This window comes from Macaca fascicularis, chromosome 18, assembly GCF_037993035.2.
Source record: "Macaca fascicularis isolate 582-1 chromosome 18, T2T-MFA8v1.1".
In the NCBI taxonomy this organism is placed as follows: domain Eukaryota; kingdom Metazoa; phylum Chordata; class Mammalia; order Primates; family Cercopithecidae; genus Macaca; species Macaca fascicularis.
In genome coordinates this window covers 80,422,359-80,449,476 of record NC_088392.1, presented here as the reverse complement: position 1 = coordinate 80,449,476, position 27,118 = coordinate 80,422,359, and the positions used below count along the sequence as shown (strand labels likewise).

The window sequence follows — 27,118 nt, the reverse complement described above, 5'->3', positions numbered from 1 at the left end:
TAATCCCAGCACTTTGGGAGGCTGAAGTGGGCGGAACGCTTGAAGTCAGGAGTTCGAGACCAGCGTGGCCAACATGGCGAAACCCTGTCTTTGCTAAAAATAGAAAAATTAGCAAGGCATGGTCGTGCATGCCTATGATCCCAGCTATTTCGGAGGCTGAGGCAGGAGTATCTCTTGAACCCAGGCGGCAGAAGTTGCAGTGAACTGAGATCACACCACTGCATTCCAGCCTGGGCGACAGAGTGAGACGCTGTCTCAAAAAAAAAAAAAAAAAAAGAGTTTGCTTTATTGGTGGATTTTTTTTTTTTTTTTGGTGACAACGTTTATTGAGATATAATTGACATACCAAACAATTGATCTCTGTAATGTATACGATTCAGTAGCTTTTAGTAATTCACAGATTTGTGCAGCCATCACCGCAATCAGTTTTACAACATTTCCATTACATCAAGAAGAAATCCTGGCCGGGCACGGTGGCTCATGCCTGTAATCCCAGCACTTTGGGAGGCCGAGGTGGGCGGATCACAAGGTCAGGAGATCGAGACCATCCTGGCTAACACGGTGAAACCCTGTCTCTACTAAAAATACAAAAACAAAACTAGCCGGGCGAGGTGGCGGACGCCTGTAGTCCCAGCTACTCGGGAGACTGAGGCAGGAGAATGGCGTGAACCTGGGAGGCGGAGCTTTCAGTGAGCTGAGATCTCGCCACTGCACTCCAGCCTGGGTGATGGAGTGAGACTCCATCTCAAAAAAAAAAAAAAAAATGTAAATCGGGAGTCCTAAGCAAACTACACAGCAGAGTTTCCTAGTACAGACATTCTATGTAAATGAAATTATACAATATGTGGTTTTTTATGCCTGATTTCTTTTACTTAACATAATGTTTTCGAATGGTAACTCTATGTTTAACATTTTAAGGGATCACCAGACTGTTTTCCAAACTACTTGCCCATTTTCCATCCTACCAGCAGTGTGTAAGGGGCTCTGATGTTTCCCCGCCCTCACCAACACTGGTTATTGTCTAATTTTTAATGATAGCCACCTTAATGGGTGTGACATAGTATCTCGTGGTTTTGATTTGCATTTGCATGATGAGGAGTGATGTTGAACATCTTGTATGTGCTTATTGGCCATTTGTATATTTTTATATCTTCCTTGGAGAGATGTCTATTCAGATCCTTTGCCCATTTCTTAATTGGGTTTTTTTTTTTGGTTGTTGAAGTGTAAGAGGCTTTTTTTTTTTTTTTTTTCCTGAGATGGAGTCTTGCTCTGTCGCCCAGGCTGGAGTGCAGTGGCATAACCTCTGCCTCCTGGGTTCAAGTGATTCTGCCTCAGCCTCCCTAGTAGCTGGGATTATAGGTGCCTACCACCATGCCCAGCTAATTTTTGTATTTTTAGTAGAGATGGGGTTTCACTATGTTGGCCAGGCTGGTGTTGAACTCCTGACTTCAGGTGATGCACCCGCCTTAGCCTCCTAAATTGCTGGGATTACAGGTGTGAGCCACCGTGTCCGGCCTCACCTTCAAATCTGTTTCACACTTTGCTCTTGTTGTGCAGGTAAGTCATAGAAAAATAGGGAATGAGGGGGAGTTGGGCATTTATGATGATGGGCCATGAGATATAATGTGGATGGGGGGAGACTGAAGACAGGAGAGGAGCTGTGGGTGGTGGTGGGGAAGGGTGGGCCTGGTGGGTTGGAGAGCTGAGAAGTGGTAAAGAGTTGGCATGAGATACCTGAGTGTGTGTGTGGGGCCAGATGATAGGAGGGGGTGCTCAGAGAGGAGATGACTTGAAGATGGTGGTTTAAAAGGCAACCTTGTCAGTGCTGTTCTTGTCAGAGTGAAATAAAAGGTGAATGAAGAGGTGGCCAGGGAACTGAGAGACCGAGATTCACATGGATGGAAATCACTGAGGACATAGTGATGTCCCACGGGGAGACCCACGGCACAGCGGGGTGGAGTGCCTGCCACGAGGCCTGAGCCTCAGCAAGCAGGGGCTTTTCCAGCAGTTATTTTGGTAGCAGCAGTGGAGTGTGAGATGGACCCCAGCTCCAGCCAGCCTGTAGGGGAAGATGCAGACTCCTCCTTAAGGCTTGGTGGAATAGCTGAGTTCCTGTTCATACCAGGACAGGATGGATGTAGTTTGAAGGTGTGGTTCTGTAGGTCACAGATCTGGAGTTCAGAGGGGAGGCTGGAGAAGGATACGAGTTATTTTAGGAGATGTGTTGAGAGCAGTGTGGGAATGAACATCCAGAAATCCAGGCAGGAAGACCTGGACTTCTGGCCAGTGAAGTGGGGGTGGGGGGTGGGGGTGGGAGTGGGCGGGTGGAGAGTTGTCTCTGACGCTCCCTAAAGGGGCAGGTGACAGATGGTGAGGCACTGAGTAGCTCTTCCTCCTCCTCCCGACTGCAGGTTTGTCTGAGGGTATGTGCTATCAGGATGGTCTGTGGTGGGGTGGGTGGCAGACGAAGGCTGTCACCCCCTCTTTGGGGATGAGCTGGTGAGCTTGGATGGTCTTTGGCTTCATTGTACATGTGTGATTGCATAGACCCCTTAGTAGTCCCAGCCTGTTAATAACTGCCTTAGGCGTGAAATGTGAACCTTAGAGAAGTCTGAACTTTTCAACTCGATGTAAAGTTTATAGCTCCACTGTATTGTCTCTGTGTAGGCATATATGTAATATTAATTTGTTGGTATTACAAAAATAGCAGATATTATCAGTGTTTATTACATATACAGTAATTTATGGGATCTGAGAAAGATTTGCTCACCTTAACTCAGTTACCCAGGTTACTCCTCATTTGCCGCTTCTTTGCTACTTGTAACTCTTTAAAAAAATGTACCTTACAGTGTGCATCACAGAAAGATTGTCTGCACATGGAAGCTGAAGATTTATTTCATTTCTTTTTTTCTCGTTGTTGTTTTTTGAGACAGAGTTTCGCTCTTGTCACCCAGGCTAGAGTGCAATGGCGCGATCTCAGCTCACTGCAACCTCTGCCTCCCGGGTTCAAGTGATTCTTCTGCCTCAGCCTCCTGAGTAGCTGGGATCACAAACATGCGCCGCCATGCCTGGCTAATTTTGTATTTTTAGTAGAGACAGGGTTTCTCCATGTTGGTCAGGCTGGTCTTGAACTCCCGACCTCAGGTGATCCACCCGCCTCAGCCTCCCAAAATGCCGGGATTACAGGCATGAGCCACTGTGCCCAGCCGATTTATTTCGTTTCTTATTCAGAGGATAAATAATATTCTCTGGTCAAATGACTCTCTTTCTGTTTTTGCCAAGGTCCGAGACTTATTTGCCCTTGCTCGGAAGAATGCCCCTTGCATCCTCTTCATCGATGAAATTGATGCAGTGGGAAGGAAGAGAGGAAGAGGCAACTTTGGAGGGCAGAGTGAGCAGGAGAACACACTGAACCAGCTGCTGGTGGAGATGGATGGTGAGTGGTCAAGGCTTTTGTATCTTTAACTGCCCTTTTTTTTTTTTTTTTTTTTTTTTTTGGGATGGAGTCTGGCTCTGTCGTCCAGGCTGGAGGGTAGTGATGTGATTTCGGCTCACTGCATCCTCTGACCCCTGAGTTCAAGCGATCCTCCTGCCTCAGCCTCCTGAGTTTAAGCTGCACTTTCTTATGCCTTTCATGTCCCCAAAATGAGAGTCCTTGTTCCAATATTGAATATCACAAACAAACAAAAAAAAGCATTCCCTAAAACAAACAGTTCTTTTAAAAGGCTCTTTTATACTAATATAAATAATAGCAAAATATTTTTTTCCTGGCAGCCTGCATAACTTAATATTGGTGTTAACATGCTGTTTGTGTCTGGTGTTTGAATAAGAGAAGAATTGGTGAAATGAGTCACAAAAGAATTACCATCTCATTCTCTAAATCATCACCATCTCTGAAGCACAAGGAAAATCTAAGCCTAACCCAATGTGAATTTAGCAAATTTCAAATACTTTTTTACTAAGAGAGTAGCCGTCTTTCCATGCTAGCCAGCTTTTCTTTCATTTAGGAAAGGCACTTCTCAGGATGTCATGTGTTCTTCCTGCTGGAAGATAAAAATGTGGATGCTTGGTTGGTTGTGCAGAAAGGGGAAGCACAGTGCCAGTACTGAACTGGCTTCAATGACGAAGCCAGGCATAGGGTCAGAATAAGAAGGTAGAGATCCTCCTTCCTCCCGCAATGGTCCGCCCATGTTGCGTTCACACTGGAGCACCACATCTGAGGGAAATGCACCCAGGAGATCCTGCCGTGCCAGGGTCCTGAGGGGAAGGGCCTGGGACCATGGCGTTCACATTGAGAATGGCAGTAACGCGGAGCCGCTTGAGTGTGGAGAGGAGCTGGGAGGTAGAGGTCGATCTCTGCCTTCAGATAGGCGGTTGGTTGTCCCGTGGCCCGGTGTGTCAGAGGCATCCTTTGCAAATTTAATCTGATTTTAAGACATTTTTAAATTGACGTTATCTTCTAAATTTCTAGTTAAATAAATTTAAATATTTGGTCATTTGTCTTTAGGAAATTTACTCTTAAAATTTTAAGTCTAACATATGATTATTTTCAAGGAAAAGCTGAATAGTAAGAAAAATAATTCAAGTTTGTAACTTAAAAACACTGGATAGGCCGGGGCAGTGGTTCACGCCTGTAATCCCAGCACTTTTGGGAGGCCCAGGCAGGTGGATCACCTGAGGTCAGGTGTTTGAGACCAGCCTGACCAACATGGAGAACCCCTATCTCCACTAAAAATGCAAAAATTACCCAGGTGTGATGGGGCACGCCTGTAGTCCCAGCTACTCGGGAGGCTGAGGCAGGAGAATTGCTTGAACCCGAGAGGCAGAGGTTGCAGTGAGCTGAGATCATGCCATTGCACTCCAGCCTGGACAAGAGTAAAACTCCATCTCAAACAACAACACAACAAAAACCCACTGGATAATGAATAGAAAATGTGTTTACTGTAGCTATGAATTTGCAGTGCTCATATGTTCCTGATGGTGCACCGTTGCTTTCTGCCTCTTGTCATTTAATAGTGTTTGCATTTTTGTTACCTTTCAGGTTTTAATACAACAACAAATGTCGTCATTTTGGCCGGCACTAATCGACCAGATATCCTGGACCCTGCGCTGCTTAGGCCGGGGCGTTTCGACAGGCAGATATTTATTGGTGAGATGATGTTTGCTGGGGCAGGTCCAGTGCTCATGAGTATAGGTGTGACTGTTTCAATATGATTTTCTTTTCCTTAAAAATGATTTCTAAAGGACCACCAGACATAAAAGGAAGAGCTTCTATTTTCAAAGTTCACCTCCGACCACTAAAACTGGACAGTACCCTGGAGAAGGATAAATTGGCAAGAAAACTGGCATCTTTAACTCCAGGGTTTTCAGGTGAGTGGAAAGTAACGAGGACTCTATTTAGAAGTATATTAAAATCAGGAATAGTTACCAGGTACCAGTTTACTTTGTTACCTTTTCACTTCTTTACTGTGGGCTACCTAAGTTTATATTCTCAATTTTTTTTTTTTTTTTTTTGAGATAGGATCTTGATTTATTGCACAGGCTGGACTGAGTGGTGTAATCATAACTTACTATAGCCTCAACCTTCTGGGCTCGAGTGATCCTCCTGCCTCAGCCTTCTGAGTAGCTGGGACTACAGGCACGTAGCACCATGCTCAGCTAATTTTCTGATTTTGTGGAGACAGGGTCTTATTTTGCACAGGCTGGCCTGAAACTCCTGGCTTTAAGTAATCCTCCTGCCTCGGCCTCCCAAACTGCTGGGATTATAACCATGAGCCACTGTGCCTGACTATTTTTACTTTGTTATTACAGGAAATTTCAAACATACACAGATTTTGAGGGAATGGTGTAATGAAACCATCTGTACCTATCACCTGGTTTCGGGAACAATTACTAATTCCCATCCACCCTTACTTTTACCTATGCCCTCGTCTCTTTCTGCTTCCTCTGAAGTATTTTGTGACAAATTGCTGACAGTGTGTCATTTTTTTCTATAAATATTGTAGGAATTATTCCTAAGTGTTTTTTTAAAAGCTCTGTTGAAATAAAGTTAACTAAAAATCACCTGTGTAAAGTGTACAATTAATGGTTTCTAGTATATTTACAGGGTTGTACAACCATCACTATAATTTTAAAACATTTTGGGCTGGACGCGGTGGCTCACACCTGTATTTCCAGCACTTTGGGAGTCCGAGGCCGGTGGATCACCTGAGGTCAGGCGTTCGAGACCAGCCTGGTCAACATGGCAAAACCCTGTCTCTACTGAAAATACAAAAATTAGCCAGGCATGGTGGCACATGTCTGTAATCCCAGCTCCTCAGGAGGCTGAGGCAGCAGAATGGCTTGAACCCAGGAGGCAAGGTTGCAGTGAGCCTAAATCACCCCACTGCACTCCAGCCCGGGTAACAGAGCGAGACTCCATCTCAAAACAATCAATCAAACTTTCTGTCTCTCTAGATTTTTTTATTCTGTACATTTTATATAAAAACGTGGTTTTGGCCAGGTGCACTGGCTCACACCTGTAATCCCAGCTCTTTGGGATGCCGAGGCAGGTGGATCACCTGACATCAGGGGTTCAAGATCAGCCTGGCTAATAAGGCAAAACCCTGTCTCTACTAAAAATACAAAAATTAGCTGGGTGTGGTTGGGGTGGGGGCTTGTAATCCCAGCTACTTGGGAGGCTGAAGCAGGAGAATTGCTTGAACCCGGGAGGTGGAGGTTGCAGTGAGCCGAGATTGCGCCATTGCACTCCAGCCTGGGCGACAAGAGCGAAACTCTGTCTCCAGTAAAATAAAATAAAATAAAAACGTGGTCTTCTGTGCCTAGCTTATATTCACTTAACATAATGAACAGGACTGATCCAAATCGTGGCAGGCATCAGAACGTCATTCCTGTTCGTGACCAAGTAAATGTGCCGTTGTTTGGCTATTCCACATCTTGTTGATCCACCCATCAGTTGATGGCCACGTGGGCTGTTGCCAGTTTTTGGCTATTATGAATAATGCTGCCATGAACATTGGTGTACAGATTTTTCGTGGTCGTATTGTTTCTCTTGGTAAATACCTAGCAGTGGAATTGCTGGGTCATGTTGTATCTCTAACTTTTTGAGGAACCGCTAGGTTGTTTTAATTACCCGTGCCATTTTACATTCCCACCAGTAACGTGTGAGGGTCCCAGTTCCTCCACATCCTTGCCAGCACTTGTCACTGTCTTTTTTTATTACAGCCATCTTAGCTGGTGTGATTTGGCATCTCACTGCTGTTTTGATTTGCATTTCTCTAATGACTGGTGATGTTGAGCATCTTTTCATGTGCTTATTCCAATAATTTTTTAATGTAAAATATGGTCCTTTCCTATTCCCTATTTCTCTCCTTCTAAACACAAAATGAAATAGAACAGTTTGAGAAGTATGAAAAGATTATATACAATAGTGTGGTCAGAAGATGATCATCTTGTTTGAGGGGTCTTACCTTTTTACTTGTCTTTGAAATTTATAATGTTGTAATATTTGTTTATTTAACACAGATGGTGTGCTGTAGCTTATTTGTGCTACCATATCCTTAGCTGCAAAGTTAAAGAGATGGATCTAAAAAGCATTTGACAAGCTTTTAGCTATATTTAAATTTAGTTGTTTCACTGAATGTACTAGGTGATTATAAAAATTAGGTTTCTCATCATACCTCAGTACTTCACCTAATATCTATGCAAGCCATTTTCCCAACACAGGTGATAGAACTAAGTTATTTAAATGAGCATTTTTAGATGCTATCTTAGTTTGCTATTATGTGAGCCATATTGTCTATTAAGGTAAATAGTTGTCTGTAATTATCTGTTGACTACTAATACTTTCATCTTAGTTCAGAGGGCCAGAATTATACCAGGCTTACATTAAATGCTGGAATAGCTTAGGGTTATCGTAAGTCAAACAGAATTCTACTCACCCAAAACCTTTATTCATTGTACTGCTGATTTAAAAATTAACTATGGATTTGACTGATCAGTTTGGGCATATTTCGGTGGGTAAGCTGTTCTATGTTCATTTTTTAGGTGCTGATGTTGCTAATGTCTGTAATGAAGCTGCGTTGATTGCTGCGAGGCACCTGTCAGATTCCATAAATCAGAAACACTTTGAACAGGCAATTGAGCGAGTGATTGGTGGTAAGGAAACTGAACATAACTCAAGTAGAAAGGCTGATAAAATGAATTTGAGGCCAGGGATTTCTCTGTTTGGGCAAGAACTGAAAGCCAAGAAAGTGTATCCGCCCAGCCCTGGGGCTCACCATACTTGTGTTCTCTTGGTGTCATGGCCCCTCCCATGCCTCCCCTGCCTCTCTTCCTTCCTTCCCCACCATCTGCTGCCACCTGCCCTCTGCATGGAGGTCTGTGGTGCTGGGTGAGTTTGAGATGGCAGCTCACAAATGCTTTGCTTGCACAGGCAGCCAGCAGTGAGGTGTCTACCCGTGAATTATACCAATCAAGTTTGTTAAAAAGCTCACAGCCTTCCTGTTTACAAAAGTTTCATCACATGGTGCTCTGTGCTAGATACAGGTGATGGTTGTAAAATATCTGTAACAGCCTGGCATGGTGGCTCACGCCTGTAATCCCAGCACTTTGGGAGGCCGAGGTGGGCAGATCACGAGGTCAGGAGTTTGAGACCAGACTGGCCAACATAGTGAAACCCCATCTCTATTAAAAATACAAGTACCGGTGGTAGCGCGTACTTGGAAGTCCCAGCTGCTTGGGAGGCTGAGGCAGGAGAATTGCCTGAACCCGGGAGGCAGAGGTGGTGGTGAGCTGAGATCGCACCACTGCACTCCAGCCTGGGCAACAGAGTGAGACTCCATCTCAAAAAAAAAAAAAATAATAATAATAATAATAAAATAACTAACAGGCGTGGAGCTGGAAGTGCTTCCTCAGCCAGCACAGGGGAGCACGTGTTTTCTTAACATTCCATAGGGCTTCTGATTTAATCCCCAAAGGCAAGTAGCAATTCAAGTCCTTGGGCATTCAAAGGAGGGGGAAGCCCTGCGCCAGGCAGAGTTCCACAGAAGAGGAGGGGTGTGCCCCTGGCCCAGGATAAAACTGGGTGTGGCCTGGACGTGACCTGGCAGAATGGACTTGAGGCAGGCTACCTACCCTGTGTGTAGGGAGGGAGAGTAAACTGGTCAGTTTTGGAAAGCCTTGAATGTTAAGCTCAGAGGCTTTTACAGTTTTGTCCTATGGCCAGTATTGAATTAAGGTGGGGTTTTTTGGTTTTGTTTCGTTTTTTGTTTTTTTGAGGCAGGTTCTCATTCTGTCACCCAGGCTGGGGTGCAGTGGCACAATCTCAGCTCACTGCAACCTCTGCCTCCAGGGTCCAAATGAACAGCCTTCCGAGTAGCTGCTATTACAGGCGCCCACCACCATGCCTGGCTGATTTTTGTATTTTTAGTAGAGATGGGGTTTCACCATGTTGGCCAGGCTGGTCTCGATCTCCTGACCTCAGGTGATCTGCCTGCCTCAGCCTCCCAAAGTGCTGGGATTACAGGTGTGAGCCACTAAGTAACATAATGACCAGTGGTATTTTAGGAGAATGAATCTGGCTTTGAAGAGGAGGGAAGCATCTAGAGGCAGAGAACCTTGCAGTCATCACTGTGAGTACCGTGAGCCCACAGCTTAGCATGGGGGAGCACCAGTGACAGCCGTAAAAGAAATGAGGACAGACTTGAGAGACTGCAGGAGCGTGGGGCACTCGCAGAGGCAGCTGGCTCGTAGAGAATGAGCAGTCCTGCCTGTGAGCCAGGGCAGGGTCCCAGGGTGTGCCAGGTGGAGTGAGGTGGGCGACTGGGGCACTTGGAGCCACTTTCCTGGGAGAGAGGGAGTTGCAGAGGAAATGTTACCCAGTGCCCGCATTTGGTACAAGGGGAGAGGTGTGTCAGCAGGGTCACAAGTGCTCATGGTGTACCATAAGCACTGAAGGTGCGTCAACAGACAAGCGAGGAAGATGTGCCAGTAACAGGGACCTGTAGGCTGGAGGGGACAGGAGATGAGGCGCCAGCAGCAGGGCAAGGCACATGGGTGTGGAGGAGGAAGAGGAACTTTGGATTTGGCAGTGAGGGTGTTAGGGTGACTTTTGACAGTTCAGCTGAGTAGAGGGTACAAAACCAGACTAGTGGGGCTTCCAGTGAGGACGTAGAGGCTGGTAGAGCAATGTGGTTCGCCGGGGATAGGTGCTCAGTAAACAATGATTGAATGAATGAATCACCAGACCTCTTATTTTATAAATTTGTTATTGAAAAGAAGAACCTCAGATGATGAGAGTTGTGAATGGAATGAAGCAAAATATAATAATTCACTGTAGAGACAGGTGAAAACTGTGTATTTATGCCTTTTTTTAAGTTAAGGAGAATGATCAGAGAGGGCGGGGCAGAGCAGGCAGCCACCCAGTCGCAGGTTTGGCTCTGAGGCAGTTGCTGGCCCCGCAGGCAGCGTTGTGTAGTGAGATAGGCACTGAGAAAATGAATGACTCCTGAGGTGAACTGTGGGGAAAGGCTTCTGTTTTTACAGATAAGCCAGAAGTGTTCATCGGCAGACAGACTTAACTCCCGTTTTGTAACTTCCCGCCCTGTGGCATGTGTTTCTCTTGGGTTGTGTCATTGGGAACACAGCTTTTGTTTTTGTCTTCCAGTCTTCTTAACATCAGCTGAGAAATTCTCTCAGGTGGATTACCATGAGCACGGCAAAACTACTTTTGCCACTGTGTGATGATTTGTTTAGTACAAATAGTGCAGGTAGTTTTTACAGCACAGAGGTACAGAGTGAGGGGCAGAGCCCACCTTGATCCAGGCCAGAGAAGAATCCTGCTCAGACTGGAGTCCGGCCAGCACTGTGGTGGACGTGGGCTCCAGCGCGGGTCTTGTGGGCCCTGTGTCTCTGGGGTTTGCCCTCTGGGTCTGCTCTGCCACTTCTGTGGCTCGCTCTGCGCCCCAGGGCCGGCTGGCTGGGTGAGGGTGCGCCAGCATCAGCCTGGCTGGCTCCATGTGGGGTAGCTCCGGGTCTTGAACTGGCTCCCTGCTTTCTCAGACTCTCCTGCCTTCCGGCAGAATGGACAACAGGTAGTGTCTTACGGCAGGCATCTTCCTGTGCCCAGTATTTGATAATTCTGAACACCTTGACTGTGCACTGAGGACCTTTCCAGAGTTTTGGTTTCTGTAATTTTGCATGTTTTAAAATGACCTCAATGCAGAATTTTATTTTACATTTCAATTTGTTTCCCAAAACACAGGGTGTGTGGCTTAAAAGTGAGAAAGCAGGCCTGGGGATGGGGGAGTGAGTGCATTTTTGCTGTAGTTGTATTTTGAACTTGACCTTTTGCTTTTATTCTGACATTGGGAATTCTATTTGATTTTTAAAAAATTTTTTTAACTTAATTTTTTAATTTTTTTTATTTTTGAGACAGAGTCTCATTCTATAGCCCAGGCTGGAGTCCAGTGGCATGATCTCAGTTCACTGCAACCTCCGCCTCCTGGGTTCAAGTGAATCTCCTGCCCCAGCCTCCCTAGTAGCTGGAAGTACAGGCGCTCACCACCACGCCTGGCTAATTTTGTATTTTTAGTAGAGATGGGGTTTCACCGTGTTGGCTAGGCTGGTCTCAAACTCCTCACCTCAAGTGATCGGCCCACCTCAGCCTCCCAAAGTGCTGGGATTACAGGCATGAGCCGCTGCGCCTGGCCTTGATTAGGAATTTTTGGATTGTGATAGGCAGACTCTCTTTCTTTGAAAGACAATTAAGAAAATTGGCCGGGCGCGGTGGCTCAAGCCTGTAATCCCAGCACTTTGGGAGGCCGAGACGGGCAGATCACAAGGTCAGGAGATCGAGACCATCCTTGCTAACACGGTGAAACCCCGTCTTTACTAAAAAATACAAAAAAAAAACTAGCCGGCCGAGGTGGCGGGCGCCTGTAGTCCCAGCTACTCGGGGGGCTGAGGCAGGAGAATGGCGTGAACCCGAAAGGCGGAGCTTGCAGTGAGCCGAGATCCGGCCACTGCACTCCAGCCTGGGTGACAGAGCGAGACTCCGTCTCAAAAAAAAAAAAAAATAAATAAATAAATAAATAAATTAAATAAATAAATAAATAAATAAAAAGGCAAGCCACACCCTCTGAAAATACTTGCAGTACATATAAAGGACAATATATATGTACTGCATATATGTATATATAAAGGACGATATATAGGTATGTGTATATATATATAATATTGTCCTTGATATGTACTGCAAGGACTTATATCTCCAAACCCCATTTTGGGTAAGGCAATGTATAGCACTGTATAATTGTCTTTTAATGTAAGTGTCACTAAAATGGTGGCTTGGGTTTTTTTGTTCTTATTTTGTTAGGCTTAGAGAAAAAAACGCAGGTTCTGCAGCCTGAGGAGAAGAAGACCGTGGCATACCATGAAGCAGGCCATGCGGTTGCCGGCTGGTATCTGGAGCACGCAGACCCGCTTTTAAAGGTGAAGCAGGGTGGCTGCACTAGGCAGCCACAGCACGTGTGAGCGGCTGCTCGCTGCAGCCACTCAAGAAGCAAGATACACTCCTGCAAAGGAGAACGAAATGATATTTAGAAGGCTTTAGCCAAAACTTCTGGTAACCATGGTTGTACAAACTGTCCCATAGATAAATATCAAATTTGGACAGAAAATTATTTAAAGGGACCACAGAGTATCCAAAAGCAGGCCAGAGCTGGAGGAGAGTTTGCTCCTATAAAGCAACAGCTACAGTGGATTTGAACTGGGAGCCTGTGGCTTTCTTACCTGAGGGTTTTTCATAATCTCCACACTACAGTGGCATGAGACATAGGCTTTACTATCCTGAGGTGGTAGAGGAGATAGTCCAGGACTTGAAGAACACTGGAAATTTAACAGGAAAATCCCAGAAGCAAGAAAACTACCAAGGGGCAAGGCCCGAATCTGAGTAGGAACTGCCCAAATCCCAGGCCAACCACTAAACTACACATGCACAGTAGCGATCCCAGAGAACCCGGCAAAAGGGTTGTAGGGACCGGCCCTACAGGGTCTGTGGGTTTTTCTCCTCATGTGTGGAGTTGAGATTGTAGAAATAAAGACACAAGATAAAGAGAAGAAAAGACAACTGGGCCCGGGGGACAACTACCACCGAGATGCAGAGACCAGTAGTGGCCCCGAATGCCAGGCTGCGCTGTTATTTATTGGATACAATACCAGGGGGCAGGGTAAGGCGTGTGAGTCATCTCCAATGATAGACAAGGTCACGTGAGTCACATGTCCACTGGACAGGGGGCCCTTCCCTGTTTGGCGGCCGAGGCAGAGAGAGAGAGGAGACAGCTTACGCCATTACTTCTGCATTTCAAAGACTTTTAGTACTTTCACTAATTCTGCTACTGCTGTTTAAAAGGCAGAGCCAGGTGTACAGGGTAGAACATGAAAGTAGACCAGGAGCATGACCACTGACACACAGCATCACAGAGAGACGGTTAGGCCTCCGGATAACTGTGGGCGGTTCCACAAGAGGTGGTGGAGCAGAGTATTCTCTAACTCGCAAAGTAACGGATGCCTTTTCTAGGCACTGACGCTACCGCTAGACCAAGGTCCTCTCAGTAATGGGTGGAACAGTGTAAGTTACTCACCCCAATAGTAAGACTGTGTGCAGCTACAGTGATGAGAGTGTGGTGCTGGTAGGAGGACTGGCACGCAGGCCAGTGGGATGGAATGGAGCCTGGAAAGTGAACCACAAACTTTTGGTTCGTTGATTTCCAACAGAGGTACCAGGATGATTCAAGGGGGAGGAATTGTCTTATCTACAGGTGGTTCCGGCAAGAGTATTCACAGGAAAAATGGTGAACATTAACCCTTGCATCATATGCAAAAAATTATTTGAAATCATAAAAACTAAAACCATAAAACTTTAGGAGAAAATATAGGTAAAAATCTTTGTGGCCTTGAGTATGCAGAAATTTCTTGGGACACAAAAAGCATGAGCCACAAAAGAAAAAGTTGACAAATGGGATCTCATCAAAATTTAAGACTCTCTTTCTTTGAAAGACCAGATTGAGAAAATAAAAAGGCAAGCCACACCCTCTGAAAATACTTGGAGTACATATATAGGACAGTATGTGTGTGTGTGTATATATATATATGCAGTACATATATATTGTCGTTTATATGTACTGCAAGGACTTGTATCTAGAACATATAAAGAACTCTTAGAATTCAATAATAAGAAAACAGCCCAGTAAAACAGTGGGTGAAAGATTTAAACATGCGTTTCCCAGACGGTATATGAGTGGGCATTAAGCATACACAGGGTATATCATTATTCATCAGGGACATGCAAATTCACCCGTAATGAGCTACTTGAACATACTTCCTGGAATGGTTAAAATGAAAAAGAGACAGTCTTCATTGTTCATAAGGATATGGAGCAGTTGAAATGCACGCATGTTGTTGACAGGAGTGTAAAATGGGGCCGGATGCAGTAGCTCACGCCTGTGATCCTCGCACTTTGGGAGGCCGAGGCGGGCAGATTGCTGGAGGTTCGGAGTTTGAGACCAGCCTGGCCAACATGGCAAAACCCGTCTCTGGTACAAATAGAAAAATTAGCCAGACGTGGTGAACACCTATAGTCCCAGCTACTCGGGAGACTGAGGCAGGAGAATCACTGGAATCTGGGAGGATCACTTGAACCCAAGAGGCGGAGACTGCAGTGAGCAGAGATCGTGCCACTGTACTCCAGCCCAGGGGACAGAATGAGACTCTGCCAAAAAAAGGAATGTAAAATGGTACCATTGTTTTGGAAAACAGTTTGGCAGTTTCTTATAAAGGTAGACGAACACTTCCATGTGACCAAACAATTCGACTCTTATTTCCCCAAGAGAAACAAAAACCTGTGCCCACGCAAAGACTGTTACTGCTTTATTTATAGTATCAGTAAACTGAAAATAACCCTGACTTGCATCAAGAATGAAATGGATATTTGGTATGTTTGTAGCAGTGGAGTGCCACACAGCAGTAAAAATAAAAATGAATGACTATTAATACACACAACAGTATCTATGGATCTCAAAAACAGGGAAAGAGACCAAACACAATGAAGTGTGTGCCATACGATTTCATTTATTTGCAGTTCTGGAAGCTAAACTAATCCATAGGGACAGAAAGCATGTCTGTGGTTGTCTGAGGTTGGGTGTGGAGAGAAAGACTCTACCAGTGGGTGCAAGGGAACTTTCTGGGCATGAGAATATTCTGTATCTTAATTGTGGCTTGACATTATGTTTGTCAAAACTCATTGAACTCTACACTTCACATGGGTGCATTTAACCATATATGTCACCTCTCAATAAACTGAATTTTTTGAGACGGAGTCTTGCTCTATCACCCAGGCTGGAGTGTATTGGTGCCATCTCCGCCCACTGCAAGTCAGTCCACCGCCTCCCGGGTTCACACCATTCTCCTGCCTCAGCCTCCCTAGAAGCTGGGACTACAGGCGCCCACCACCACGCCCAGCTAATTTTTTTGTATTTTCAGTAGAGACGGGGTTTCACTGTGTTCGCCAGGATGGTCTCGATCTCCTGACCTCGTGATCTGCCCGCCTCGGCCTCCCAGAGTGCTGGGATTACAGGCGTGAGCCACCGCGCCGGCCAATAAACTGAATTTTTTAAAAATTAAAGGAATTTACGTATTTGCAAAAGAGGACTGGAAAGGAAAGGCCGCCGAGCATCCTGGCTGCACCTCCTGCCTTTGAAGGAGGACGTGGCCACGTCCGGCAGCAGAGTTGAAGGAAGCCCGCACGCTTGCACAGCATCAGAACTGTCAGAATGTCAAGATGGAATACTTTCTTTTTTTTTTTTTTTTTTTGAGACGGAGTCTCGCTCTGTCGCCCAGGCTGGAGTGCAGTGGCGCGATCTCGGCTCACTGCAAGCTCCGCCTCCCGGGTTCACGCCATTCTCCTGCCTCAGCCTCCTGAGTAGCTGGGACTACAGGCACCCACAACCGTGCCCGGCTAATTTTTTGTGTTTTTAGTAGAGACGGGGTTTCACCGTGGTCTCGATCTCCTGACCTTGTGATCCGCCCGCCTCGGCCTCCCAAAGTGCTGGGATTACAGGCGTGAGCCACCGCGCCCGGCCAAGATGGAATACTTTCAATTGAGTTTTACAAAAAGACAAGAAATTGGGCCGGGCACGGTAGCTCACGCCTGTAATCCCAGCACTTTGGGAGGCTGAGGTGGGCGTATCACAAGGTCAGGAGATCGAGAACATCCTGGCTAACACGATGAAACCCCGTCTCTACTAAAAATACAAAACAATTAGCCAGGCATGGTGGCGGGCGCCTATAGTCCCAGCTACTTGGGAGGCCGAGGCAGGAGAATGGTATGAACCCGGGAGGCAGAGCTTGCAATGAGCCAAGATCGTGCCACTGCACTGCAGCCTGGGCAACAGAGCAAGACTCCGTCTCAAAAAAAAAAAAAAAAAAAAAAGATTTGCTGGGTATGGTGGCACATGCCTGTAATCCTAGCACTTTGGGAGATCAGGGTGGGAGAAATGCTTGAAGTCAGGAGTTTAAGACCATCCCGGGTAGCAAAGTGAGGCCCTGTTTTTATTTAAAAAAAAAAAAAAAAAAGCCACTTAGAACTCGAAGGTGAAGCTGGGCACAGTGGCTCATGCCTGTAATCCCAGCACTTTGGGAGGCTGAGGCAGGAGGATCACGAGGTTAGGAGTTCGAGACCAGCCTGACCAACATGGTGAAACCCTTCTCTACTAAAAATACAAAAATTAACTGGGCCTGGTGGTGGGCACCTGTGATCTGAGCTACTCAGGGGCTGAGGCAGAAGAACTGCTTGAACCTGGGAGGTGGAGGTTGCAGTGAGTTGAGATCCTGCCACTGCAGTCTAGCCTGGGCAACAGAGCAACTCAATCTCAATCTCAAAAACAAAAACAGCAACAAAAATCTAAGGTGAAACTATCCTGAGAGAAAATATCCCTCCTGAGCAGTCACTGCTACTAGAGCACATCCCACTGAGGCTGATGGACTGTGCGGCTGTTGTGCTTATTTTTAGTCACTGAGTTCATCTGCTTATACACAGATGTTTTCATCAAGTCTTCATCTGTAGTAGGATCTTCAACACTGTGTTTTCTACTTACCAGGTATCCATCATCCCACGTGGCAAAGGACTAGGTTATGCTCAGTATTTACCAAAAGAACAATACCTCTATACCAAAGAGCAGCTCTTGGATAGGATGTGTATGACTTTAGGTGGTCGAGTCTCTGAAGAAATCTTCTTTGGAAGAATTACAACTGGTGCTCAAGATGACTTGAGAAAAGTAACTCAGAGTGCATATGCCCAAGTGAGTATATGAAGGAGGGCGTTTCCTCCTCATTTGTTCATATTTGCATGAGAAATTGACATTCCATGAATGGCTCTGAAACAATATTATTGTTGCTTCACTGTTTTAGGCTTTTTAGGCAAGGATTATCTCTTAAAAGAAGTCCATGTTTAAAGCAATTAAAACTTATGAAGAGAAACTTTTTTTTTTTTAGAGACACAGTCTTCCTCTGTCACCCAGGCTGCAGTGCAGTGGCTCTATCTTGGCTCACTGCAACCTCGGCCTCCCGGGTTCAAGCGATTCTCCTGCCTCAGCCTCCTAAGTTGCTGGGATTACAGGCACACGCCACCATGCCTGGCTAAATTTTTTTTTTGATACAGAGTTTTGCTCTTGTTGCTCAGGCTAGAGGACAGTGGTGCAGTCTCGGCTCACCGCAACTTCCACCTCCCAGGTTCAAGCCATTCTCCTGCCTCAGCCTCTCGAGCAGCTGTTACTACAGGCATGCGCCACCATACCCGGCTAGTTTTGTATTTTTAATAGAGACGGGGTTTCTCCATGTTGGTCAGGCTGGTCTTGGACTCCCGACCTCAGGTGATCCGCCCTCCTCCGCCTCTCAAAAGTGCTGGGATTACAGGCATGAGCCACTGCGCTTGGCTGAGAAACTTTTTTTTTGAGACTGAGTCTTGCTCTGTTGCCCAGGCTGGAGTGCAGTGGCACCATCTTGGCTCACTGCAAGCCCCACCTCTTGGGTTCATGCCATTCTCCTGCCTCAGCCTCCCGAGTAGCTGGGACCACAGGCGCCTGCCACCACGCCCAGCTACTTTTTTGTATTTTTAGTGGAGGGGTTTCACTGTGTTAGCCAGGATGGTCTCGATCTCCTGACCTCGTGATCTGCCTGCCTCAGCCTTCCAAAGTGCTGGGATTACAGGCGTGAGCCACTGCGCCCGGCCCTGAGAAACCTTTTTTTAGTACAATATTTAAAGTTTATTTCAGGCCGGGTGTGGTGGCTTTGATACGTATTTTTTTCTAGCACCTCATTGAAGCTTTTCTAGCTGTGATTTAAGTAGATCTTTCATATCATGTGTCATTTCCCTGATTTCTTTTTTTTTTTTTTTTCTTTTTTTTTTTTTGAGATGGAGTCTCGCTCTGTCGCCCGGGCTGGAGTGCAGTGGCCGGATCTCAGCTCACTGCAAGCTCCGCCTCCCGGGTTTACGCCATTCTCCTGCCTCAGCCTCCCAAATAGCTGGGACTACAGGCGCCCGCCACCTCGCCCGGCTAGTTTTTTGTATTTTTTTTAGTAGAGACGGGGTTTCACCGTGTTAGCCAGGATGGTCTCGATCTCCTGACCTCGTGATCCGCCCGCCTCGGCCTCCCAGAGTGCTGGGATTACAGGCTTGAGCCACTGCGCCCGGCCTCCCTGATTTCTTTTAGCCTGTTTTGAAGTACTAAGATATGAATTTCCTCTGTAGTATTGACACATCTTTTCATCCCACTTTTCTTATCTGGAGACATTATTCAGCTGATTTTTTTCTTATAACTTTATAAGGGATTTTTCTATTGCCTATTTTTACATGAAATTTGTTTTGCTGCTCTCTTAGGCGGGAGGAGGTCCAGGAGTTTTTCGGGCTGTGTTCGTGAAGTGTTAGTAATGTGGTTTCCTCCCTTCGAGCACCCCTGGCTATTTTTGATCCCACTCTTATCTGGGCCATCTCTTTTTTCCAGTCAGTTTGGGTCTTACTTGCAGAAGCGCCTCCTGTGTGGTGCTGAGGAGTTTTGGGGGCTCGTGGGTCCACACTGGATGAGCCTCTTCAGACTGTCCCCTGGGCCCCATGGACTCGGTGAACGGGGAAATGCAGGTGTCCTTCCAGTCTCACGTGTTCGCAGCGTGAGTGGCGTACCACCCTTCCTGGGAAGAACCTGTTGGCAGCTGGGGGTTCTGTTTCTTCAGGTCTGTCAGATGCTTCTTGCTTCTTCTCTGCTTTCCCTTGTACAGATAGTAATATCAGGCCAGGCTCGGTGGCTCACGCCTGTAATCCCAGCACTTTGGGAAGCTGAGGTGGGAGGATATTTTGAGCCCAGGAGGTCAACGCTGCAGTGAGCTATGATCATGCACTGCATTCCAGCCTGGGCGACAGAACAAAACCCTGTCTCAAAACAAAAACAAAAAGAAACCAGGTAGTGGCTGGGCAGGGTGGCTCACGCCTGTAATCCCAGCACTTTGGGAGGCCGAGGCGGGCAGATCACCTGAGGTTAGGAGTTCAAGACCAGCCTGGCCAACATGACGGAAACCCATCTCTACTAAAAATAGAAAAATTAGCCGGGAGTGGTGGCGGATGCCTATAATCCCAGCTACTTGGGAGGCTGAGGCACGAGAATTGCTTGAACTCGGGACGTAGAGGTTGCAATGAACCAAGATGGTGCTGCTGCACTACAACCTGGGCGACAGACCAAGACTGCCTAAAAAGAAAAAAAAAAGAAACCAGGTAGTAATGTCATACAGTTGTTGGGATCTGCATTCTAACTTTGTTGTGGGTGTTATGCCTGGGCTTCTGGCTCTGTTTCTAGTTGTGAGTTTAAAGCACCGTGCTGCTGTTGCTGGCTACACAGAGCACCCTTGTGCACTTTAGCTGGCTCGGGCTGCTGTGCAGATTTTGTCTGGTTGAACAGCAATCATATATAACCACCGCTAATCATGTATTTTTCAGATTGTTCAGTTTGGCATGAATGAAAAGGTTGGGCAAATCTCCTTTGACCTCCCACGTCAGGGGGACATGGTATTGGAGAAACCTTACAGTGAAGCCACTGCAAGATTGATAGATGATGAAGTACGAATCCTTATTAATGATGCTTATAAAAGAACAGTAGCTCTTCTCACAGAGAAGAAAGCCGACGTGGAGAAGGTAGGTGCCAGTTGTGGGAATAATTATTTACAGTTTTGCAAAAAAAGATTGAAGTGATAGATGGACTCTTTTGGTTGGATTGTAGACTGCAGAATTGCCTCTCTCTGGCTCACCCATAGGTCCATTCATTCTGATGTTTCATTGTCTGCTCTGTCTTCATGGGGGGGGTTGCAATGTGGTGAACAGAAGTTGACACTGTCCCGGCTCCTGTGACTCTTAGGAATATGACTGAATGGTTAATGAAGTCTGTCAGTAACCACAAAGTAAACAAATCAGGACTCCCTCACCAGATAGTTCACAGTATTCCTAATGAGAAGCATGATTGCCTGGTTTACCATTGTTTTTCACCTCGAAAATAAATAGGTAGTGAAAGATGAAAGGGCAAGTAAAAGACGCAGCCGAACTGATAAGTAGGAAATTGGTGCGTGAACATTACCTTACTTGTGGCTTGCTCCTGAGTTTCCACGAGAAAGCATTGTGTTTGTCGTCGTCGTGTCTCATTTGATAGCACCTACAAAAGGAAGGGACCCTTTCTGAACTCAGTGGATTTCTCACATTTGGTAACCTCTTAATTTTCCAGAGTCCAGGTGAAAAAAAATTAGAATTTAAAAAAACTTTGAATATTCTGTACTCTAATGAGAAAAGCACAAATGAAAAAGCCTTTTATAAGGGATTGACACAGCTACCTAATAGATTCATTTTGCCTGCAGCCCAGGTACAGCCAGTTTCTCAAGACAGGGGAATTGCAGTAGAGAAAGAGCTTAATTCATGCAGAGCTGACCGAATGGCAGCCTGGAGTTGTTATTATTATTACTCAAATCAGTCTCCGTGGAGACCAGGGCTTTTCAAGAACAGTTTGGCGGGTAAGGGCCAGGGAGTGGCGAATGCTGTTTGAATGGGGCGGGGCGGAGGTGAAGTCATAGGGCGTGGAAGCTGTCCTCCTGTGCGAGTCAGTTCCTGGAGGGGGGCACAGGACCAGTTGGTGAGCCCAGGTGGAGCCATTGGTTGTCAGAAATGCAAAAAGCTGAAAAGCTATCTCAAAAGGCCAAGCCTTAGTTTTACAATAGAGATGTTATTATCTGCAGGAGTAATTGGGGAAGTTGCAAATCTGACCTCCAGAATAATGGCTGGTAATTACTTAACCATGCCTACATCTTAGTAGAATTCAGGCTCCTCTCATCCTCCTAACTTGGTGGCCTTTCATTAGTTTTACAAGGGCAGTTTAGTTTTGGGGAAGTATTATTATCATTTAAACTATAAATTCCTCCCGAAGTTAATTTGGACCACACCTGGGAAAGAGCGAGTAGAGTGTGTGAGGATAGAAGCAAGAGGCAGTCAGCCATGCCAAATTTGTCTTCCTGTTATAATTTTGCAAAGGCAGTTTCACTAAGATTGTGCTGTTCAGTCAGCAAGTCTTCAAGAAGCTATGTTAGGCGATGCAGAAGAATCCATGCTGTCAGTTTACAAAAGTGTGCAGTGAAATGAGTGGGCGCCAGCATCCCCAAAACGCCGGAAAGCATACAGCAGGGCTTTGAGGAAGGAAAATCCAGCATGGGCAGAGGGGTCCAGGAAGGCTCTGTAGGAGATAGGGCCGAGGTACCCAGAAGGATGAGCAGGTAACAGAGCAGAAGGAAGGGGAAGGAGGAGTGTGCGGCGTGGAGCCCGGAGGCAGCCCTGAGCCTGCTGCAGTTGCGGGTGGTGGACCCTGTAGACCCAAGAGGGGCTGAGACAGAGCTCTGTCAGCTTAGAGGTTTGTTTTGTCAAAGTTGAGGATATACCCAGGGAAAAAGAAACACCAGTTACAGTGGGATCTGTGGCCTTTGCTTTTTCCATAGAGAGCTTTGAGGGCTTGAATATTTAAACGGGAAAGAGTGGCAGGAAGGGAAGGAGGAAGAGAAAAAAGGGGAGGGTAGGCGGTGAGGTGAGTGGTTGCATTCTTGATTTTTGCCCACTGAACCACGTGACACGTGAAAGGAGGGGTAGAGGGATGTCAGTTATGCATGCATCTTTTGTTCAGTAAATCCGCATTTTACATGCAATAAAGTAAACATAGAGTAGAAGAAGGAGTCAAATACGCATTTGTCTCAGGTTATCAGAGGGTTGACTTCTGGTCTGGTGTTTGTCTGTTCCTGTGAGATAAGCTGTTAACTTACATTGTCAGGGTGAGGTCCAGCAGAACTTTGTTTCAGGGTAAAGGTTTTAGGGCCCACAAGGAATTTCCTTACGAGCAATGAGTGGGGGAAGACGCCTGGGGAGATAAATGGTTCTGTCTTTGCAACCATCTCTTTAAGAACAAAAAGGAAGGCAGTTCTTGTGCAGTTTCCAAGCTTAACTTTTCCCCTTGGCATAATGAGTTTAGAGTCCCTAGATTTTATTTTCCTCTCACAAGTCCCAGGCCCTCCAGAGCTAGGTAGAAAGCTGAGGCATACAGCTTTAGAAGTAGAAGTGATCTTAAAAATGATCGCTGGGCGCAGTGGCTCACGCCTGTAATCCCAGCACTTTGGGAGGCCGAGGCGGGCAGATCACGAGGTCAGGAGATCGAGACCATCTTGGCTAACACGGTAAAACCCCATCTCTACTAAAAATGCAAAAAAAAATTAGCCGGGCGTGGTGGCGGCCGCCTGTAGTCGCAGCTATTCAGGAGGTTGAGGCAGGAGAATGGCATGAACCTGGGAGGCGGAGCTTGCAGTGAGCCGAGATCGCGCCACTGCACTCCAGCCTGGGCGACAGAGCGAAACTCCGTCTCCAAAAAAAAAAAAAAAAAAAAAAGATCTAACCCAGCCTCCTTATTTTATAGTAGTTCTTAATTAGTCCTTAAAGAATCTTGAGCAGAATGATGAAAGATGATTTCAGGAGAGTGTGGTGGCAGCATGCCAGCTATATTGGAACAGGAACACAGACCAGACCAGCTTGGAAGCAGCGGAGCATCTCAACACTCCTCAGGTGGTGCCTGCAGGGATGGTCATGGAAATAAAAAGGCAAAGGCAGAGCTGGAAAACCAGGACTTCATAGAGAACGAAAGAGAAGAAAGCCTGAGAATGACTCCAAGGCATCCCTGGGCAGGGGGAGGAAAGGGAGTGATAAAGGGCTTGGTCTCAACACCCAAGAGAATTTGAGCAAGGCGCATTTGAAGTCGAAATACGAACAGGGGTCGGGGTTGCCAGATAGCCAGGTGTTGAGCTGTGAAAGACAGGAAGGCAGAAGAGCCCGGTGCAGATGAGCTCTCTGTGAGGCACTGAGGAGGTCTGCAGAGCTGTGAGAATCTCTCCAGTTATCCTGCCCATCCACAGTCCCAGTGCCTGTACTCACACAACTCACGCTGCACAACCAAGGTCTGTTTATTGAAAGGAGAATTGGGTTAGCATGGTGAGGCTCTTGAAACACTAAGTTTTGAATTACTTTCTGGTCCATCAGAGAAAATGAGCCACGTGCAGAATACTGCAGAGCCAGCCAGGAGGTAGGGAGGCTATGGAGAAGAGAGGGGCTGGGGCCTGTGCTCCTGAAACCATTACCTTGCAGACTCTGCGAGGGCATGGAGTGCGCACCTGAGGGCTTGCCAGCATTCACCCAGCACCTGTGTACCAGGCACTGCCTGAGGCTTCCTTTCTGAAAACCCTGTGACCTCATGAGGTGGCTAACATTAGTGACCTCTTACCTCAGTTTCAGGTGAAGAAGCTGTTACGGAGAGAGAGCAGTAGCTTTGCTTAGGGTCATACAGTGGGTAAGCGGCAGAGCCAGGGTCTGACCCAGGTGTCCTGCCTGCAGAGCCCTGGTGGTTCCCCTCTCCTTGAGCCTGTGCGGCCCTGCTAGGCAGCTGCAGAGGGCTGCTGAGCACGTGGTGGCCACTGCGAATCGAGACCTGTTATGTGTCAGGTGCATGCTGGTTACTGAAGATGCAGCATGAAGAAAGGAATGTAAAAAAACCTCGATCATGTTTTGTATCATCACATGTTGAAATAATATTTTGGCCAGGCACTGTGGCACATGTCTATAGTCCCAGCACTTTGGGAGGCTGAGGTGGGTGGATCAGTTGAGCCCAGGAATTGGAGACTAGCCTGGGCAACATGGTGAAACCCCATCTCTACTAAAAATATTAAAAATGAGCCTGGTATGGTGGCATGTACCTGTAATCCCAGCCACTTGGAGGCTGAGGTGGGAGGATCACCTGAGTCCAGGAACTTGAGGCTAGAGGCTACAGTGAGCTGTGATCACGCCACTGCGTTCCAGCCTGGGTGACCAGTGAGACCCCGTTTCAGGGGAAAAATATATATATACACATATATACACACACACATATATGTGTGTATATATATGTTTTTGATATATTGGATTAAATTATTGAAATTTAAGTGATCACCCACAACTATGGTGTGTGTATGTGTGTGTGTGTATAAGCAAATTGAGAATTAAAAATTGTCTAAGAAGGAATCGTAAAGCTTTTTTTTTCCTTACGTATATGCAGACAATATATTTTAAAAATCAGAGCATTGGCCGGGCGCGGTGGCTCAAGCCTGTAATCCCAGCACTTTGGGAGGCCGAGACGGGCGGATCACGAGGTCAGGAGATCGAGACCATCCTGGTTAACACGGTGAAACCCCGTCTCTACTAAAAAATACAAAAAACTAGCCGGCCGAGGTGGCGGACGCCTGTAGTCCCAGCTACTCGGGAGGCGGAGGCAGGAGAATGGCGTGAACCCGGGAGGCGGAGCTTGCAGTGAGCTGAGATCCAGCCACTGCACTCCAGCCTGGGTGACAGCGCGAGACTCCGTCTCAAAAAAAAAAAAAAAAATCAGAGCATTATAGTATTCTGGTTTTGTAAACAATCCTAACCTTTTAGAGATGTAGATTAAAAAAAATATATATATATATATGGATAAAATGATATGACATCTGGGATTTTCTTAAAAATAATCTAGACAGTTGAAACAAGAATGTTTCTAAATTGATCACTGTTGATAGTGGTTACATAGGGATTATCCATTCTTTCCAGTTTTATACCTATTTGAAGCATTTTATAATATTTTTTAAAACTCAAAAGATAAGAAAACTTTCATAATTTTATATCTTTAAAAACATAACATTTATTGCAAACTACAGATAGATTAAATTTCAAAGTAAGGGGTTATCTCAAGAAATAAGTCCACACCTGTAATCCCAGCACTTTGAGGGGCTGAGGCAGCGGGATCACCTGAGGTAGGAGTTCGAGAACAGCCTGGCCAACGTGGTGAAACCCCGTCTCTACTAAAAATACAAAAAATAAGCCAAGCATGGTGGTGGATGCCTATAATCCCAGCTACTTGGGAGGCTAAGGCAAGAGAATTGCTTGAACCTGGGAGGTGGAGGTTGCAGTGAGCCAACATTGCACCATTGCACTCCAGCCCAGGAGACAGAGTGAGACTGTCTCAAAAAAGAAAAAAAGAAATGTTATTTTATGAGATCAGCTTATAATTTAAACTGCTTAATTTTCTTTACACTAGGCAGATGATCTAACAAACACTGTTCCCTCCTCTCATGATACCATCGCACCTCCGTGTGTGTAATCCAGTAGAGGACCCTTTTCTGTAGCCTGTAAAACATGTAGTGTCAAATGTATGGTGCAGCTATAACAAATGAATAGAACTTCAAAGTAAACTATTGTCACATTAACCTTCCTGCCTTCATTTTGTATCTCTGCCTTTGTTTATAAATACATATGTGTGTGTGTGTGTGTGTGTATATATATATATTAGACGGACTTTCCCTCTGTTGCCCAGGCTGGAGTGCAGTGCCTCCATCTTGGCTCACTGCAACCTCCGCCTCCTGGGTTCAAGCAATTCTCCTGCCTCAGCCTCCCGAGCAGCTGGGATTACGGGCAGGTGCCACCACGCCCGGCTAATTTTTGTATTTTTAGTAGAGACAGGGTTTCACCATGTTGGGCAGGCTGGTCTCGAACTCCTGACCTCAGGTGATCCTCTGCCCCAAAAAGCTGGGATGACAGGTGTGAGTCACTGCGCCTGGCCATATATTTTTTTATGTACCGTTTAAAAGAAACTTTTGACAAAATAAATTTAACAAACAAGTTTATTTGAGCAAAGAACAGTTTGGGAATCGGGCAGCTCTCAGAATTAGAAGTTCAGAGCTCTGCTCTGGCAGCATGAGCAGCAAGCTTTTATAGGCTGAGCATAGAAGCAAAGGAAAGGAACTGCAGTCACGTGTTGCTTAAGGATGGGGATACGGTCTGAGGAGTTTGTTAGTTGATTTTGTCACCATGCAGGCATCAGAGTGCACTACACCTGCTACACCCCTAGGCTCTGTGGTACGGCCTATTGCTCCAAGGCTGCAGACCCGTTCGCATGTGACTGTACTGAATGCTTCAGGCCATTGTAACACAATGTATTTAAACACATCTAAACATAGAAAAGGTACAGTAAAAATAAGGTGTTATAATCTCATGGGACCACTGTCCCATCGTTGACTGAAACATCGTTAGCGGCGCATGACTGCTTGAGTGGCTGCTGCTGGGCGTTTGCCTTATCTGTGTGGTTCAATGCATGGTCCCAAGTTCTGCCACTAGCTGGCTGGTTGGCTGTTCGTGATTGGTAGAAGCTTAATTTGAAATTAGTTACAAAGAATGCGTCTAGGTTAAGTTCCAGTTTGTTTGTTTGTGTATGGATAGGTTCTGGGTACAGAAAAAGCCCTAAGCGAATGGCTCCTGCCTAGTCTGGTTTTTGTGGTTTTTGTTTTTGTTTTTTGAGACTGAGTCTTGCTCTGTTGCCCAGGCTGGAGTGCAATGGCGTGATCTTGGCTCACTCAACCTTTGACTCCCGGGTTCAAGCCATTCTTCTGCCTCAAGTAGCCGGGTTTACAGGCACCCACCACCGCCTGGTTATTTTTTTGTATTTTG

At 46.2% G+C, this 27,118-nt stretch overlaps 1 protein-coding gene across 3 annotated transcripts in view; it reads left to right on the top strand.

The window, feature by feature from the left end:
- The window catches only part of AFG3L2 (AFG3 like matrix AAA peptidase subunit 2), an 84,231-nt gene that overhangs the window by 55,127 nt on the left and 1,986 nt on the right, over nt 1-27,118 (top strand). For all 3 annotated transcript variants that reach the window (XM_074022960.1, XM_005587229.5, XM_065533543.2), the window contains 7 exons: nt 3,283-3,436; nt 5,042-5,149; nt 5,245-5,370; nt 8,047-8,157; nt 12,377-12,492; nt 17,157-17,357; nt 20,042-20,236. In XM_074022960.1, coding sequence (XP_073879061.1) covers nt 3,283-3,436; nt 5,042-5,149; nt 5,245-5,370; nt 8,047-8,157; nt 12,377-12,492; nt 17,157-17,357; nt 20,042-20,236 — 1,011 coding nt within the window. The remainder of the gene's footprint in view (nt 1-3,282; nt 3,437-5,041; nt 5,150-5,244; nt 5,371-8,046; nt 8,158-12,376; nt 12,493-17,156; nt 17,358-20,041; nt 20,237-27,118) is intronic.